General features: G+C 30.6%; 1 protein-coding gene across 1 annotated transcript in view; it reads right to left on the bottom strand.

Moving 5' to 3' along the window:
* The window catches only part of LOC113373663 (protein jagged-1b), a 363,880-nt gene that overhangs the window by 192,339 nt on the left and 153,966 nt on the right, over positions 1-17,575 (bottom strand). Inside the window, exon 8 of the mRNA XM_026613946.1 lies at positions 7,504-7,782. Within this exon, the coding sequence (XP_026469731.1) occupies positions 7,504-7,782 (279 nt within the window). The remainder of the gene's footprint in view (positions 1-7,503; positions 7,783-17,575) is intronic.

Below are 17,575 nucleotides of genomic sequence, written 5' to 3'. Positions count from 1 at the left end.
ACTTGACTATCGGGAGATTAACGACAATGTTCGAAAATCCATAACAAGAGTATTTGCATTCGCTGTTAGTTTTTTTGAGTTGTGAGATCACTGTTGTTTAGTTTACGAAACCTTAAAATAATTTCTAAGTATAATTCTGCTCGGACGTATTTTCGTTTTGTTATATTGGCCATCAAGGCGACAATATTCATGGCATTGAGCTTTTACACGGAATGGTTGCTACCCCTGGCAAAGAGGGCTGAATTATAACACAACAACCTGAGTTAATAAATTGTAATAAATTCTATAACTACGTCACATAATACAACTTTATTAACTTCCCGTAGGGCAAGTTATTGTAATGGGCCAAAAATCGAAATTTTTACATTTCTCAACGTTTTGAAGGTTTCTGAACATTTTGGCATACCTCAGAAAAAAATGGATGTGTGTGTGTATGTATGTGTATGTGTTTTTGAGTGAACGGAGCATCTGATTTGAATGATCTAAGAAGCATTCAATTAGTAATGATTGGGAGAAGTGATTATTAGTTTTTGGCAATGGCTGGCCATTTAGTTTTTTTTGTATATCGAAAATAATTCAGATTTTATTTTTAATTCTGACTAAAGTTCTAATATACTTCAAACAAATAATTTTAACTTTGCAATTCAGTTTATATAATTCTTATAAATATTAGACAATGTTACAATATTTATAATAATCTATTTAAAAACATTCAGTATTTCTCGAACATTTCGTTACGGTACGGGAAGTTCCAGCATTTGCCTTCAGGCACGATGCCATACACCCCACTAGTTTAGTTGTTTCATAATATGCATTGTTATTTTACGTTCAACAATTTTTTTTTATATGACCTTTATAAAAGCTTACACGTGGGTCGGTTAAGAAGGACCAACTAAACCTTTACCATGACAAATGTGTAAACAATAAAACAGTAAATTAGAAAGTAAATTAAAAGAGAAAAATTGAATGACAAGTTATCCCAACGCTGATGAATATTTCTGACAGAAAACCAAATCAAAGTTATATCCAGTATTATTATTATTATTACTTCCTAAGAGACTTTGTTCTGAGTTCGTTCCTGCCCATGCACCCACACGCAACCGCCTGTCATCGGGTTTGGTGACAGTAGCTTTTTTTCCTTCAAGTCTTTTATTTATATGTTGTTTTCGGTTGTTGTCGAACTCATAAGATCCGATTTAGAGATAAAATGAACCTACCGCGATATCAAAATTTTCGTTTTGTTTATATTGTACCGTGTGAATATCCAACTTGAATATTCGCTTTTGACTTCTAATGAAGCGATTATGAGTCAACTTGAGATGAGAAAAGATTTATTTTATGAAAATTTTGAACTGTGGTATTGAAAGATGAAAATGGAATAAGAAGGTATTAGGTGTCTCGTGTGAGAAGTTGATGAATAATTGTTGAACATCGTGCATTGAAGATTATCTAACCAACAAAGAAAATTGGTAACTTTGTTCGTATGACATAAAGAAATAGTCTCAAACCTCATATACTGTACATCGTAATGTGCAGTATATGAGGTAATGTATCGATATCTTGAATAATAAATAAATGAACTTAACGATAACGTTTTGCACAACATCCAACCAAGGCATTATATATTAATACAAATCCGTTAATTACAAGTGATCAATATTTGCGGTAGTATAACGACTCTCGGCCGATACTGATGAATTTATCTCTACTATAACAGCATCGGGCAACACTCGAACGCGTTCATCATCTTGAAGGGTCCCCGTTCTGTTGTGTTTTGTTTTCATTGCTTTTCAGGACTAGTATAGAGCTTGTCGAGTGGTCTTTCGCGCTGAGAACTATGTTTACAAATACAAATCAATGAATACCAACAAGGCGAAAGCAACAAATCTACGTAGGTGTCGTTACAACTGAACGAAATATATAACTGGAGAAGAGATGTCCATGAAGGAAACCATCAATGGGGAAGGAACATCGATGTTAAGGACCCTATGTTGACCTCCAATTTTAGTGCGACACAAAGAATAAAAGAGAACCTAACTGGAAACGTGCAACATATGAACATTTGTTATGTTTTACCCAATTCATGATTTTGACTATCTGAATTTACAACTGTTTTCTAAGGACTACAAGACCGATTGTCTAGCATTCAAAAATATCATACTTTTAAATAATGCACAATATTTGGTTCGATTTTTTATTATCTATTTGAACAGTGAGCAGAACTTAAGGTTCTGATCTGGTTTGATGAATTTCTTACAGTTATTTTAATTATTACAGTTATTTTAACAGTGATGACTTCTTTATTGTAGCAGCAATGCCAAATAAGGGTTATTTTTACTTGGAAACATATTGCTAAGCTATATTTCCAAGTGAAATCCGAAGATTAACAACAGGCTACTTGACCTCTGATTCAGGTCCAGTTGCCCTAGTCAGTTATCTACGAGCAAGCCCTTATATTGAATATGAGATTATTATTCATCTATACATATAATTTTATTTTATGTCAACGAAGCTATTAATAGACATATAATAGTCTATCACATTTTTTTAACCAAAAGATGGAAAAATCCGTTCAACTCTATAAATATTAGGCTGAGAACAAGGGAAATCATAAGAGCGAGAAAGATCATTCTACTAGACTAATATCGATTCTATAAATTGAAAATGCAGCAGAAATAGATGAAAATATTCGACTTACTGTCAGAAGATAATCTAACTTTTGTTATATAATATAGATTTTAAATATGTTTCCAAGTGAAAGTAGCCCTTTCCGAGCAATGAATAATAAGTTTCCATAAAATTAAATAATAAGTCAACCCCATAAATTAAATAATAGAACCAGTTACCATATAAAAATACGACGCAAGGAGAAGTTTCAGCCCAACAGTTTATAGGACGTGAGATTCCGATTGCCGTTAAAAAAAATATTATGAAAAAGCGGCAATAGGTTGTATTTAATTTAAGGAATATAAACTTGCAAAAACATGGATACGTTAAAATATCTCGGAATGTAAAATGAATCACACATATATCGTCCACCAATTGTGTATTCGATAAATATTTTCTCTGCAACTATAATCCCACCCCCCCCCATTCACCAGTCATTCTCCAGCATCGACATTCTCCTTGAACATCTCTACTTCTAACTGCCAAGTGATGTATGTGGTTCGTTTTTCAATATATGCAGCAAACAGTTTCGTTCTAAAACGATTGCAAGAATTATATTCTAAACTAACATATATAACTATAAGCAGTCCAGAGTCGTTGTACCTTCCCGAACGTCCGTTTGCCAGCAAATAGATCAATAGATCCTTTTTATACGTTGCATAATCGTGCAGTTTGTTATACCGCTGGAAAAGCGAATTGCGGATTTGCGATAAGGTTAAGATAATATTTTGAACAGATCTATGCTGAGAAAATATTTGGATTGGATTCAGGATGAGGAAAATTTCTTTTTTTACTTATTAGAGTATAAAGAACAAATCTGAAACACTATCTTGGTACTATCAAACATCATGAAACAACTTCATCCAGAAGCAATAAATGGATAATAATTATATTAGTTGATGAAGATTTAGCAAAACTGAGGTAGATAGAATAGCTAATTTATTTGTAAAACACAAGTTGTCATTACATCAACACATTTTTAACATCATATCTTCCACGACTCCTATAAAAGCTCCAAGTTCTACAGCGTATACACAAAAATTTGACATTAAATAGAATATATGAAGATCCAATATTTATTGTGAAATTGGTCTAGTATTAAATATGATTTATAATATTTTATATAATATGTAAATGATATAATAAAATTATATTGAAAGTGAATCTTTAACCACAGTCTTCAAGCAAATACAAGATAAACCCCGCGTTTCTCCTTCATCACTCTTAAGCTCGGCTATAAATCGATCGTAACAACAGGGTTAATAAAAATTAAATTAAAAAAACGATTTTTATAAAATGATAATCATGCTACGGATCTCTACTAATTGGGCACAAAACTCAACTTAGGTATGTCATCCGAACTGAATGCTCGCTTGAAAGAATTCGAGATGAAATCGGGATGCTGCGACGTTCTTAGATGGAATTCACCGACGAGATCAAATTTTTAAATTTCCTTATTTTGTCGGATGACTGCCTTCTATCGGCGAATTATGATATTCGATTAATAAGACTTTCTTAATAATAATTGATTAATGCCTAATGAAATTAATAAATGTGTGAAAAAGGACCAACAACTGATTTAGTAGTCGGTCACAAGTTAATTAGTTGTGTCCTAAGAAATGGTAATGGCATAGGTCTACTAACAATGATATCGTACACCAAACAATAAATAAATACAAAAATAATATAATTAATTACGAATATGATATTGTGTTATTACATTATTGAACATAATTAATTACATAATTGCCACTTTAATAAGGTGGCGTTAAATGTTGTATATTATTTTTCTAAAAACAACAACTGTTTTGGCATTTAAATAATTTATTTCGTTGAAATTTACTACTTGTCTTGTTAATCATTTATTACTGCAATTCATTTTCCCGAAGCTAGTGTAATCACCCATGTGTGAAGTCCAATTAGGAGAATAATTTAGTTAATTTTGCAAAAACTAATCGAGTTTCACCATATTACTGTGAATTTGATTGACAGCTCTTCTTTCGAACGAATCCATTTCGTTTCAAAATTTCTAGTGTCAAATGTTCGTTCATGATTTATAACTTTTGTGCTTGTGATGTACAACTAATTTGTATTGTGTACTTTCTATTTAATTGGATAGTCATGTAATTAAATGGTAAACGATTGTATCAGGTAGCTCGAGGAGCAATATTTATAAATTTACATTTATTGTAAATCAGACGCTAACTTTACAAAGACTTTGGTTAAATCGTCAGGCAGGTGAAAAAATATAGGTAATTAGTGACAATGATTTTGATTCCATATCCTCAACCCAATTTTTGAATTTTGAATATTTTGAGTTTTATTTTATTTTGACGCCAATTTGCTATATATTGCATATAATAAGCATGTGAAAATACATATAAATTTCTTAGTACGCAAACATTGAAGTTTCCATTTTGATTGCCTTATTTTAATTTTTTTTTTCAATTCCATCTGCACAGTTAGAAATTTTATATCACCCACGCTGCGAATCTTTAAAAATATCTTTAGCAAACGGTTTCCAACGGTTAAAAATCAACTTGCCAGTGACGAAGTGCAGAGAAGAACACTTCAACATGTGCCTTGGGACTGCGTAAGACACATTGTATTACATTCAATACAAGTGATGTGTACATCTTGCAGAATTGTTATGATTGTAGACTACTGGGTGCTCGAATAGTTTTATGAGTTATATTATACAGGAGCAAAGAATAACGAAGCTAATTTTAATACATATCACATGTAATAGTCATATGTACTAGTCAATGGTGAATTCATGTGTACAAGTTTGATGTGAATTTGGTTGTCATATGTTATTGTCTTACATATTTAGCACAAATTCAAGAAGTTATCTTTTATAGTTTATTTCTAATCATACAAAAACAGTAACAGTATGACACCATCAAAGAAGGAACAAAACTAAAAAACGAGGACGAAAACCTCATCAACTAACTCCTCAAGCATCTGGAGTACAAACAAGTCATGAGCAAGCAAATTCAACTCGAAATAAATATTTTTATCTATTAACGTAAACATAAAATATCAATAAAACATATTCACTTAATTTTAAATAACATGCAAAAATCTCGCTATAAAACATTTAAGCAATATATATTATTACCAATATGACCAAGCTTTGCTAGTGAAGTTGTACAAAAAATCCGGTTCCAAAGAAACTTTTATAATGTCGAAATTTATTATATCGCAACGGCTATCCCATTACAAACGGAATTGAATTCCTCGATTTATTATATATTTCCATGATATTTTTAGAAAATAATGATTTTCTGTCTACCCTTTTCACATGCATTTATGTAAATCGATAAGCTATAAACCAAAACACAATTTGAATACATGTACGTTCGAAGTGCGGAAGCAGCTCTTTGGGCTTTATTGGAATGAATTGCAATGAATTCAAACATTTTTATGAACGTTTTGCATAAATGAAATCGCTATAAAGATATAAAACAGGAATAACACTAGATTATATTGCTAGATACAAAAATTCTCTCTATGAAGCAAAGCTCTCTATGAATTTCTGATTGCTAAATAAAACAGAGGTATAAAAATGATGCAATGCAATTAGTTTTTGGTGCGCCCTGTAAATTTTTACGATATTAACGTGTTCATGATTGCAGTATTCGATAACGACTTGAATTTGATCGTTTCAATAAAAACTTATTATTGATAAAAATTGTTTACTTGGAAACTTCATTTTGAGATACTTTTATGACGTCTATGCCCTTATGAACATACTTTACAATAATCATAAATATCTTATCAAAAATATCTTATTTTCAAATTTGTGTTTACAATTTTTTTTTTTGAAATCAAAGTAATCTAATAGCATAATCTTCCTATTACTGCATTATAAAACTTAAACATTTTTATATAATTTCCAAAAAATTTCACATATGAATTTAACATATACCTAAGAGAATGTAAATCAAGTAAATTATTGTAACCAGAAGATAGAGTTTTTAGCAATTCTGCCAGTAAGTGTAAGTAGTATTAGTTCTTTTTTTGCAATTAAAGTTAGTACTAAATATAGGGTCCGCCAATAACTTTTTTTTTTTAGGGGACCCGACTTAAGCAACCCTACTATGTACTCTGCACTCTTTACATTTCACTTTCAAATAAAAGAAGTGGCTTTTTAATAGAATTTTCAAACAAAGAGAAAATTGGCAAAATATTCAGTGGATTTTTTAAGGAATTTTTCAAAAAAAGCTAGTTGGCGGACCCTATATCTCGAATATTCGTATTATGACATGTTTTATATACAACCAGTTAACTGTGTCGCCTGCATCAAACAGATTATGTAGTCAGAACTGAGGTAAAACTATGTTTTAAAGTTATTTTATATTAGCATAGCCTCAAATATTCTAAGAGTCTTGAAATTTGAGGATAACGATTTGTTTTTTTCTTTCTAGAAACTGCAATCTAAATAACAAATAATCTAATACAGCGGTCGGGGAACTTTTTTAGTTATTAATTTTTTTTGGTCTAAGTTGATATTTCCCCTATCGCGGAAAGAGATTACCCCCCATATGAACAACTAAGTAGCAAATACAATGAATATCAATTATACTTTTTATCCCCAAAACTTTCATTTTTACCCCATTTGGTGCAATTTACCCAGGTTCCCCGACCACTGGTCTAATATTTACACTTATGACAAATAATAATAATTCTGCCTTTTTCACGACGATTACATATGTCAATCACAGTTAACTGGTTAAAATGAATATAAATCTTTAAAAAATCTCAAACTTTCGGTTACCATAATTTACAATCCCATTCAAATCATATCAATATATCTATTACATATCCACTTACTTGTTTCGCAATTAGGGCCTTCCCATCCAGCATCGCACAAGCACTGATACCCATTGGCCGCGTTCGAGCCTCCAGCCCCAGCCGAATTCGACCCCGACCCAGGCCTCTCTCGACAAGTCCCGCCGTTTCGGCAAGGTTGAGGGGCGCAGGGGTTGTCAACAATTTCACAGTGTCGGCCGGAGAGACCCTCGGCACACGAGCACAGGTACTGATCGGGCGCCGTGTTTTCGCACGTGCCACCGTGCAGACAAGGCTCGTGGGTCCCACAGTAGTTGAGGTCTGAAAAGGATAAAGGATGAAGGATGTTATTAAAAGTGTGAAATTGGTAAGGGTAAATAGTTTTGTGATTTATCTTATTTTATGTATATGGAGTTAAAAAACATATTTTTCATATTAATTTTCAACTCAGAATTAGTAACGAACTTTTATTAAATAATAGTAATATGATATAAGAGAGCTTTATGCAACAGGGGTAAAAAGTACCAGACATTTTTGAATAGCTATTGAAATCTTAAAATACTAAGCTATTGGTCCTAGGACCATAAAAAATATTAAAATAATTTTTGTCTCGATTGAACATGTAAATCATGGTGGTTGTCACCTTCATGGCATTGAGGTTTTACACGGAATGGTTGCTATTTCTGGTAGAGAGGGTTAAATTATAACCCAACAACCTGAGTTATCAAAGGAGAAGCTATTGAAATCCTAAGATACTAAGCTATTGGTCCTAGGATCATAAAAAATATTAAAATAATTTTTGTCTCGATTGAACATGTAAATCATCATCCATATTACTGTTCCGCAGGACGACGAAGTAAACCGAATGTGCAGGTGCATCATTTTTGACAAGTAATGTAAAATTGAGTTATCATAAATTTTGCGTTTGCGTTATTTCATATATATTATTTTATTAACTTCCCTAGGGTAAGTTATTGTAATGGGCCGAAAATCGAAATTGAAAATTTTTACATTTCTCGACGTTTTGAAGATTTCTGAACATTTTGGCATACTTCAGAAAAAATGGATGTGTGTGTATGTATATATGGATACAATTTTTTGTCCACGTTTTCGGGCGCATGGATCAACCGATTTGAATGGTTCAAAAAACATTCGATTCCTATTGATAGGGAGATGTGCTGATTAGTTTTTGGCATAGGCAGTCCAGCCGTTACGGAGATACGAAGCAAAGAGTGCAGAAAATAGAAATCGAGTTTTTGAGTGAACGGAGCATTCGATTTGAATGATCTAAAAACATTCGTATTGATTGGAAGAAGTGATTATTAGTTTTTGGCAATGGCAGGCCCAGCCATTTCGAAGATACAGAGATAAGTGTGCAAAAATGGCAGTTTTTGAGAGAACTAAGCGTCCAATTTAAATGATTCAAAGAACTTTCAGCTTGTTTTAACAAATAATTGATTTTGGAAAAAAAAATTGTATTTTTTTTTTAGTTTTTTTTGTATATCGAAAATAATTCGGATTTTATTTTTAATTCTGACTAAAGTTCTAATATATTTTAAACAAATAATTTTAGCTTTGCAATTCAGTTTATATAATTCTCATAAATATTAGACAATGTTACAATATTTATAATAATCTGTTTGAAAACATTCAGTATTCTTGGAACATTTCGTTACGGTACGGGAAGTTTCAGCATTTTGCCTTAAAGCACGATGCCATACACCCCACTAGTTTTAAATGCCTTAATCTTTGTCAATTTTTTGGCGATTGCTTAATTGTTTGACCAGTTATCCTGATTAATCTAAAAAAATCACACCTAGGGTTGGTTATAGCAAATTCTTGGGGCTAGTTTTAACTTGCAAGAATGGTATTATCTTGTATGTAGTAAAACTTATTTGGATCCAAGTAAAGACTGGATGAAGTTTAAGATGTGGATGCACGTGTAAATTGTGTTTCAGAAGACACTATATCTCTTATTTGTATTAATTGTAGTTTACGTTGATTTATGATAAGAATTTCTATTACAAAAGTCATTTTTGCATCTATACATTTCTTCTTTACATCAACAGACTACCAGTATTCAATTCTACATCAGATATAATACCAATATTCAAAATTCTTTATTCCAATTATTCCGAAACACGCAACAACAATAAATAAACTACCTTAACAAGTTGCGTGTGTCAAAGATTTCTGTCAACAAAGGGGAAGTATTTAGTAATATAGGTTGATAGTAAGTTAAATAAAATTGATATTGTTCTGTGACGCATTGTGCCATGCCACGAAATGAATTTTCAGATAACCCTTGCATACTTAAAACTTCGAGGAGAAACGTTTATCTGATATAAAATATAGAGGCAAAGGGAAATAGATATTTAAACAATGCAGACATTGATACTGTATTGGTGGAATCTACTAAATATGGGTATTGGGACAAATGAAGCAACTACGACAAATAACTTAATTTTAAAAACACAAGAGCCAGGTTTGGTGCAATACGAATAGTTAATATATGTGAGACTATAGAAAATCTGATAACAATGTTCATAGTTTCAAACTTTTCTGGAAAATCTAGGAATAATTTTATGACAATAAAAATAATTCGATTTAAAGAAACATTTGATTTTTCAAATATACTGTAATTTAATAATTTTAGTAATCAAATCATTTTTGTCTATATAAGCATTTTGTTTCATGACGATTTCAAGTTTCGATTATAGCATTCATGTTCAAGAAAGCTATTGACTATTTGCAATTAAGAAACAATTATATTTTCTCAGAAAATTCCACACCTCTAACATCATTTCGAGAATATTCAACACAGACCACAAAACATATAAGCCAAACAATTCGATGTTGAAATTATTCATCCGGCACTATTGCCATTCAATGTTCGTCATAATTGAAATTTTATAAACATTTAAACTATATTAGGATGTAAGGTCACCAATGCACCCGGCTCGTTATAAATAGTTATTGAAGAAATCAATGATGGTGTACTTCGGAATGCCAATGGTATTTCCTTGAACTGCATTTATTTTTGCTTAGCGCGTTTTGTTTAAAATTCCTATTTGTGGACTAAGTGAAAACAAAATGTTTATAAATACTAACATACGCCTTCGGACTGAAGAATCAATAAGCCTGGTAAATATAGAAAGTATGATTCACTTAAGGAGCTCGGATGTAGGGGACACCGGGAATAGTTGTCCGAATATAGCTCGTTATAAATCTGAGTGTGAAGGACATTTTATGGAGCTTCTAAATACTGATCACTAATATTTGAAAACTAAGTCAATTTAAAAGAGAAGAAAGTAAAGACTTGAGAGAAAATCAATGGGAACGGTGACAGCGTCAGTAAAGGTGCTGAAAGATAATAAGATAAAAAATGGGACGTTTCAAAAAAAAGAAAAAAAAGCAAGTAATTGTAACTGAAACCAACCTTTGGAATAATTATTTCTTTGATTCATGTCTTAACCAGTTTTGTTTCAATAATTGCATCATTTAAATTTGACAATTCAAAAAATTTGTCAACCAAGTTATTAGAAATAGATAGAGAGAAATATTCGAAACGATCAATGGAGCTATAACAATTTTGCAATCAAGACTACTACATTTGGAAGTGATGAATCAAGTAACGATAAGTAAGTAAATTTAGGTGAAAATATTGGTCATTTACCATGTGTTTCCTCTATGCCAGAATTTATAACAAAATCTAGAACGCACATCTTATTAAACTGAGGAATGCTGCCCGATATGCCGATACTAAAAGGTAACTCTATGCCTCGAATAATGCAGTAAGTTAAGTGCGAATTAGGATGGGAGAAGTGGGCATTAAAAACTTGTTAAAATCTCCAGCCACAGAAAACAGGTTTACTAACAGCAATAAAATAACTACGTAAACTTGTAATATGTGAGATGTTAAAGAGCACTAACTTGTCTCAGTTATGGAACAAAATGTTATTAATGTAAGCTTTTAAGGTTGAATGAAAAAGGGTTTATTAGCTATTGTATTGGACGATCTACTTTGTCACTTCGTATGATATTCTCATGCTCCATAAAAAGTTATTTAGGCCGATCGATATGGAAATAATTTTATTACATTACATTCACCAGTTAGTCATAACATGAAGCATAAGTTCAAACTATTAAGTTAAGGTTAAAACGTAGACATTAATTAATTTTGAAACATAATATCATTACATGTTTAATTATTTGAGATGAAAACTAATTATACATTTTCACATTTCACAAATATTAAGTTTAAATTACAAAACGCATGCAAATCGTAGAAGCTCTTACTGCAGAAATTGTTTGTGCATTCCGTGACATATTCAAATTTGAAAATAGATAGATTGGAAATCTTAAAAGCCACATTTACGAATATATATTTATGAAAGAGATAATTAAAATCTATCCAATGATAATTAAAATTCCATAAAAATACAAATAGAATTTTGATAAAACTAAGTTAAAGCTTCTATTTATACCAAAAGATTCATTTTTACAAATCATTTTTCTTAGATCCACAGATAATAAATGCTGAACTTTTATACTTGAAACTTTCTTTTTTATTCTATTATTTCTTGCATAAAGATACACAAAAGCCTATATATGAAAAACAACTATTCTCTTTGTGATTCATTTACCTTCATGTTCTATTAAAATTACAAAGTACGTCAAGTGTGCACCATTAAATTTTCATTGTGGCAAATCTACATTTGGATTAAAATTTATAAAAAACATTACATAAATAATTATTAAATACAAAAAAACTCCCCTTTATACAATTCATATCAAACACAATGTATAATTGCGCCAGTTTTTTACGAGGGAACATAGCAGATGGACAAGTGCATTGAACATAAAAAAGATTGAATGGTGTTCAGTGTTTCCCAATGCATTAAATTGCACATATGTACATTATTTTCATATTGGATATATATACATATATATATATATATATATATATATATATATTAGGGTGGTCCTTAAAATGGTCATTTTCGAATTTCCTTGCTCCCAGGGGCTCAAATGGTTCCAAATTGATAAAAAACAATTCTCTGAAAATTTTAGTTCTTAATATTAACGTTTAGATAGAGCGCAATTCAATCAAACTTCGTATGAAAAGAGCATGGATAAAATTTTGAAAATTAAAAAAAAATGCTTTAGGTATAACTTAGCGACAAATAAATGAGTTTTATTTATTCAATTGTTCGCTAAATTACATTTAGAAAACATTTTTAAAATTTTTGAAAATTTTTCCATGCTATTTCCGTACAAAACTTTGATTGAATATTAAGAGCTAAAGCTAGAGAAACTAGAAGAAACTTTAAACATTTTTTTCCTTTTGATTCTAAACAAATGTCAAATCTTTTGAATTTTTAATCATCACCACCCCCGTAATAATGTAGCGCATCCAATTAAAATCTGCCCCACTGGTCACGGATTCATGATCCTCCGAAGGACAATTGTTCCGAGGGCATCTATTCTGAATGCGAAATGTGGGACAATGAACGCGAGAGGATTGACCACGACGCATGGGAATTTAGGTTGACCGTACCACGTGCTAAAGGAATTTGTAAAACATTGTAAGGGTTAGAAAATAAAGTTTATAATAGAGTAATTAATAATACAGTCTGTTGTAAAAAATGCGGACAAGTGGATAAAAAATAATTTAGTTAAACATTATGCAACACTATATGGGGTTGTACACAGCTTAAAGGACAGCGGTCAGAAATGTCCACAACCATTACCTCAAAAACAAATAAAGTAAAGCACGAAGATCCAATTTGACTTTGAGCAAATATATCGTGGCATATAATTAACATAACGAATATATCACAACAAATAACACGTATCGAACAAGCAACTATCTGACTATGCTCAGTATAACACCCAGCTAATCATTGTAGAAATGTGTATTTTGCTGTTTTTCAAATTTTATCACCTGGTTGTAAAATGGGGCGGTCGGGGGGCAACAGGTCAAATGTGTTATTAACTTCCCGTAGGGTAGTTATAGTAATGGGCCGAAAATCGAAAATGAAAATTTTTTGCATTTCTCGACGTTTTGAAGGTTTCTGAACATTTTGGCATACCTCAGAAAAAATGGATGTGTGTGTGTGTGTGTTTTGTATGTCCGCATTTTTTCGTCCACGTTTTCGGGCGCACGGATCAACCGATTTGATTGGCTTAAAAAACATTCAATTTCTATTAATAGGGAGATGTGCTGATTAGTTTTTGGTAAAGGCAGGTCCAGCCGTTACTGAGATATGGAGCAAAAGAGTGCAGAAAATAGAAATCGAGTTTTTGAGGGAACGGATCATCCGATTTGTATGATCCAAAAAACATTCAGTTCGTAATGATGGGAAAAAGTGGTTATTAGTTTTTGCCAAAAGTTGGCCCAGCGATTTCGGAGATACAGAGCTAAATGTTAAACAGAAGGGCAGTTTTTGAGAGAACTAAGCGTCCGATTTAAAGAACTTTCTGCTTGTTTCAACATTTGGAAATAAAAAAAATTCTAATTTTTTTTTCAAAAAATATTTTTGTAATTTTGGATTGAAAATTCAAAAAATGATCCAGGCTAAACACGGCCTGAGCGCCACTCTGGTACAAATGTTTACCCAAGTGCGGTTAGATTGTTTATGTACTGGACCGCTTTTCCAATTTTGTGAAAACTATTGAAAAATGTGAAAATGCCGCCAAGCTAATCACAGTATAAGTGAAAATGTCGTACAGAATTATTTGGAAAGCACTTTTTCAATTTTGTGTAAATTAGACAACTATTTTTTTTTTTGAAATTTAATTCGAAATAAAATAACGATTGCTAATGGTCCTGGAAATAAATTGATTTATGATTTACATTTGATTTGCTCAGATATAACGAGATAGCAAAAAAAATGTATTTGTAATAATATATTTGAAAACGTTTAAAATTTCTCGAATATTTCATTACAGTACGGGAAGTTCCAGCACTTTTTTAATTTTAATGGGATTTTATTAAATAATAGCTACATTAATTAACCAATTCAAAACATATATCTTATGTGTACATTTTTTTAAGGAATTGATCTAATAATCAGAAGTTAACAATAAAAAAAAGAAAGTAAAAATGTATATCCAAGTAAACAAGCCATTTTTCAAGAAATAAATTAAATCAATAGTTATTTTGCGGATAAATATTTTTGAAGAAGTACCAAATAAAGATTCCAATGTTCTTAATGCATTCGGCTATATTTATCTTTACACGAAAAAAATGTATAGTATGCGTCTTGAATTAAAAGAAAAGTTAATCAATGTTAAAACCGGGTATTATATCATTAATTAAATTATCTAGTATTCAACATAGAAAGCAATAATAATTTTCATCAAGAATAAATTACCTGTTTATTAATTTTAAAATCCACTCTATCTCAATACAAGTTCAACCGCATTTCTCGCACGCGTGATCATATTAAGAAAAATTCTCGGCTCGGTATTGACATTGAAATATCTTAATACATCTTAATACACAGTATTATTCTGATTAGTTCTTGTTCTTCACGACTTTCACTAAGTTATTAGTGAAGGATTAATGACGCTAACAAATGGTAAAATGCAATCATGGATTGTCTGAAAAATTATCACACGCTATTCAAGTTTACAATAAAACTATATTAGTATCAATAATGTAATGAACAGTAAATGCTGCCGGCAGTCGCATTAGTGCATTTGTTTATATAACGGAACTGTAATTTCCAATTTAATAATCAGCTAAACACAGGTAATTAAAGAACATTTGCCTTGCAATTAAAACTAACACTTTTTATAAAGAAATATAGGTTTATTTGCATAAGGTTCTTAGGTTAACTACTTCATTTAAACTAACCAGAAACGAACAAATAAATAACAAAAATTTAGTCAATAATATTTTAGATAAATGTACGTTACTCATTATTTATTTTAATAATATTATTAACAGAAAAAACAAATGTAGATGAATCAAAAAAACTAATAGAATATTTCGTGTGTGCACTTATTTATTTATTGAAATTGGAATATTCATACAATTATTCTAGTTAATACATAAAAAGTATACCCATCTATACTAATTAAAAATAAAGTTTAAAAACAATGATGCTCTTTGTTTTGGTATTTCAAACAAACTAGTTTATACACACATAAAATTTAGTTTTGATCATAAAACGAGCAGTTCCCATTTCTCTATATGTTTCCATCATATACATAGAATACTATCATTTTATAAAGGTGTGTATATGTATATCGAAATATGTCCATTTGCAAATACCGTTTTCAATATAACCTGCATTGTTCATTACCCAGTTCCCAGTGCTTCAATTTTTAAGAAAATATGTGCAAAAACCAATTCAATGATAAAAGTTTTCATAACAGATGAAAAGCAATTAAACAAAGCACAGATGAAGTCTAAGAGTAATGATTTGATGATTACCATAGTAGGTGAGTGTACCTAATAACTTCTTATACTGGAATTGCCACGGTAGATAGTATATACTTCGTCGGTAAAAAAGCGCGTTGTAGATTTATAGATACATTGTCCAAAAGAACGTCATAAAATAAAATACCGTAATTGAATCACGACTTCTATAAGCGACTACCAAGCAGAGTTAAGATTTATTGTACACTCGGAGCTATGTGTTTATAATGATGCTTTCGGTTCAGGATCCCATATTAAGTCGGGTGACTTTCAAAACGGGGTTATTTGTCAATGCTCTGTTGTCCTGCGCCGTCGAAGGCCTCCAACTGGCGTCTTCGACTCGCATTGTGGAGGTGATTAGGGAAAAATGCCTGAGAAAAATATTTCAATCGAACTTGATTAGGTGATTTAAATAAAAGGTTGAAATGTAATTATATCCTTGGTAGAAATTTTAGTTTTAAATGTTCGATATTAGTTGCTGAGCTTCGAATAAATTAAATAATTTAAAATTTTATTAAAGTTTTTTATTTATTAGTAACGTCAGCGTACTCGATAAAACAATACAAATACAATGTAAATTTTTTAAAGCGAAAGATTTTTTACTTTGGCTTTGACAATCCAGAAATTTTTGCTAACTAAAAGTTTAAAAATAACAATTTTAGATTTGAAATCATTATTAAAGCTAAAAAAGGTACAAATTAAATAATTCATTTATTTATGGTAACATGCAATTGAAAATAACAATTTGGACATACGGTATACAGCTAATGGAAACAGCATCAAAATCAAACGTGATAAAAATTCAAAGATGCCGAAATAAATTACTTAAAAAATATTGAATACTCTAACGAAACAATATAAATTCAATGCAAATAATTTAATAATTTTGGCTTTGATAATTCAAAGAGTTTTGCTAATTAACAGAGTAAAAATTACAATTTTTATAGCAACCATGATTTGTTCACAAAAATTATGAAAAAAGTTACAAAGAAAATGATTTATCTATTTACGGTAACATTCAACTAAAAATTATTAAGCTAATTTAGACATACGTAAACAACTAGGGAAATCAGATTCCAAATCAAACATTAATACATAAACACAATAAACGATGAAGTACTTCAGATAATTACAAAAGCCGCCTCTTAGATCATTCAAACTACCAGGGCAAGATTAAAAAAGAAATGAACGTTACATTAAAATATGTCAATTTCCAAAATCTCTGTCAATAGTCAGAAGATTTTGTATTTATAAAGTCATTTTTTTTGCACAGTTTTACTTGTTGTCCAATCCAGGACAAGTGTGAAAATTCTATATAATAAAAAAAATTAAGATATTTCTAATAATTATTGCTTAATGAGTTGTAAATAGGCGTGGAATTAAAATACACAAACAATCTGAATGGCAACCAAATTATATTATAACTACCGTTACCAAAAGCGCGTATGATAAATTTAATTACATGTTCATAGTCTTGAATTGTAGAGTCAATGTCCAACACTTTGCATAATAGCATTATAAACGTTTTTAATTGTTTTATAAATATGTAAATAGTAATAATTCGTCTTATCTAAAGCATCTCATTTTAAGGAGTCTGAAAAAATGAGCACACACACATAAAAATTCCCATGAACAGACGCATTAGACAAAGTTATATCATAATTAGTATTCTTTTGAAACTTT

The sequence above is a fragment of the Ctenocephalides felis genome, unplaced genomic scaffold (assembly GCF_003426905.1).
Source record: "Ctenocephalides felis isolate EL2017-DRISC unplaced genomic scaffold, ASM342690v1 CF-g0.4_SCAFFOLD_01604, whole genome shotgun sequence".
In the NCBI taxonomy this organism is placed as follows: domain Eukaryota; kingdom Metazoa; phylum Arthropoda; class Insecta; order Siphonaptera; family Pulicidae; genus Ctenocephalides; species Ctenocephalides felis.
This window is presented reverse-complemented; position numbering and strand designations above follow the sequence as displayed.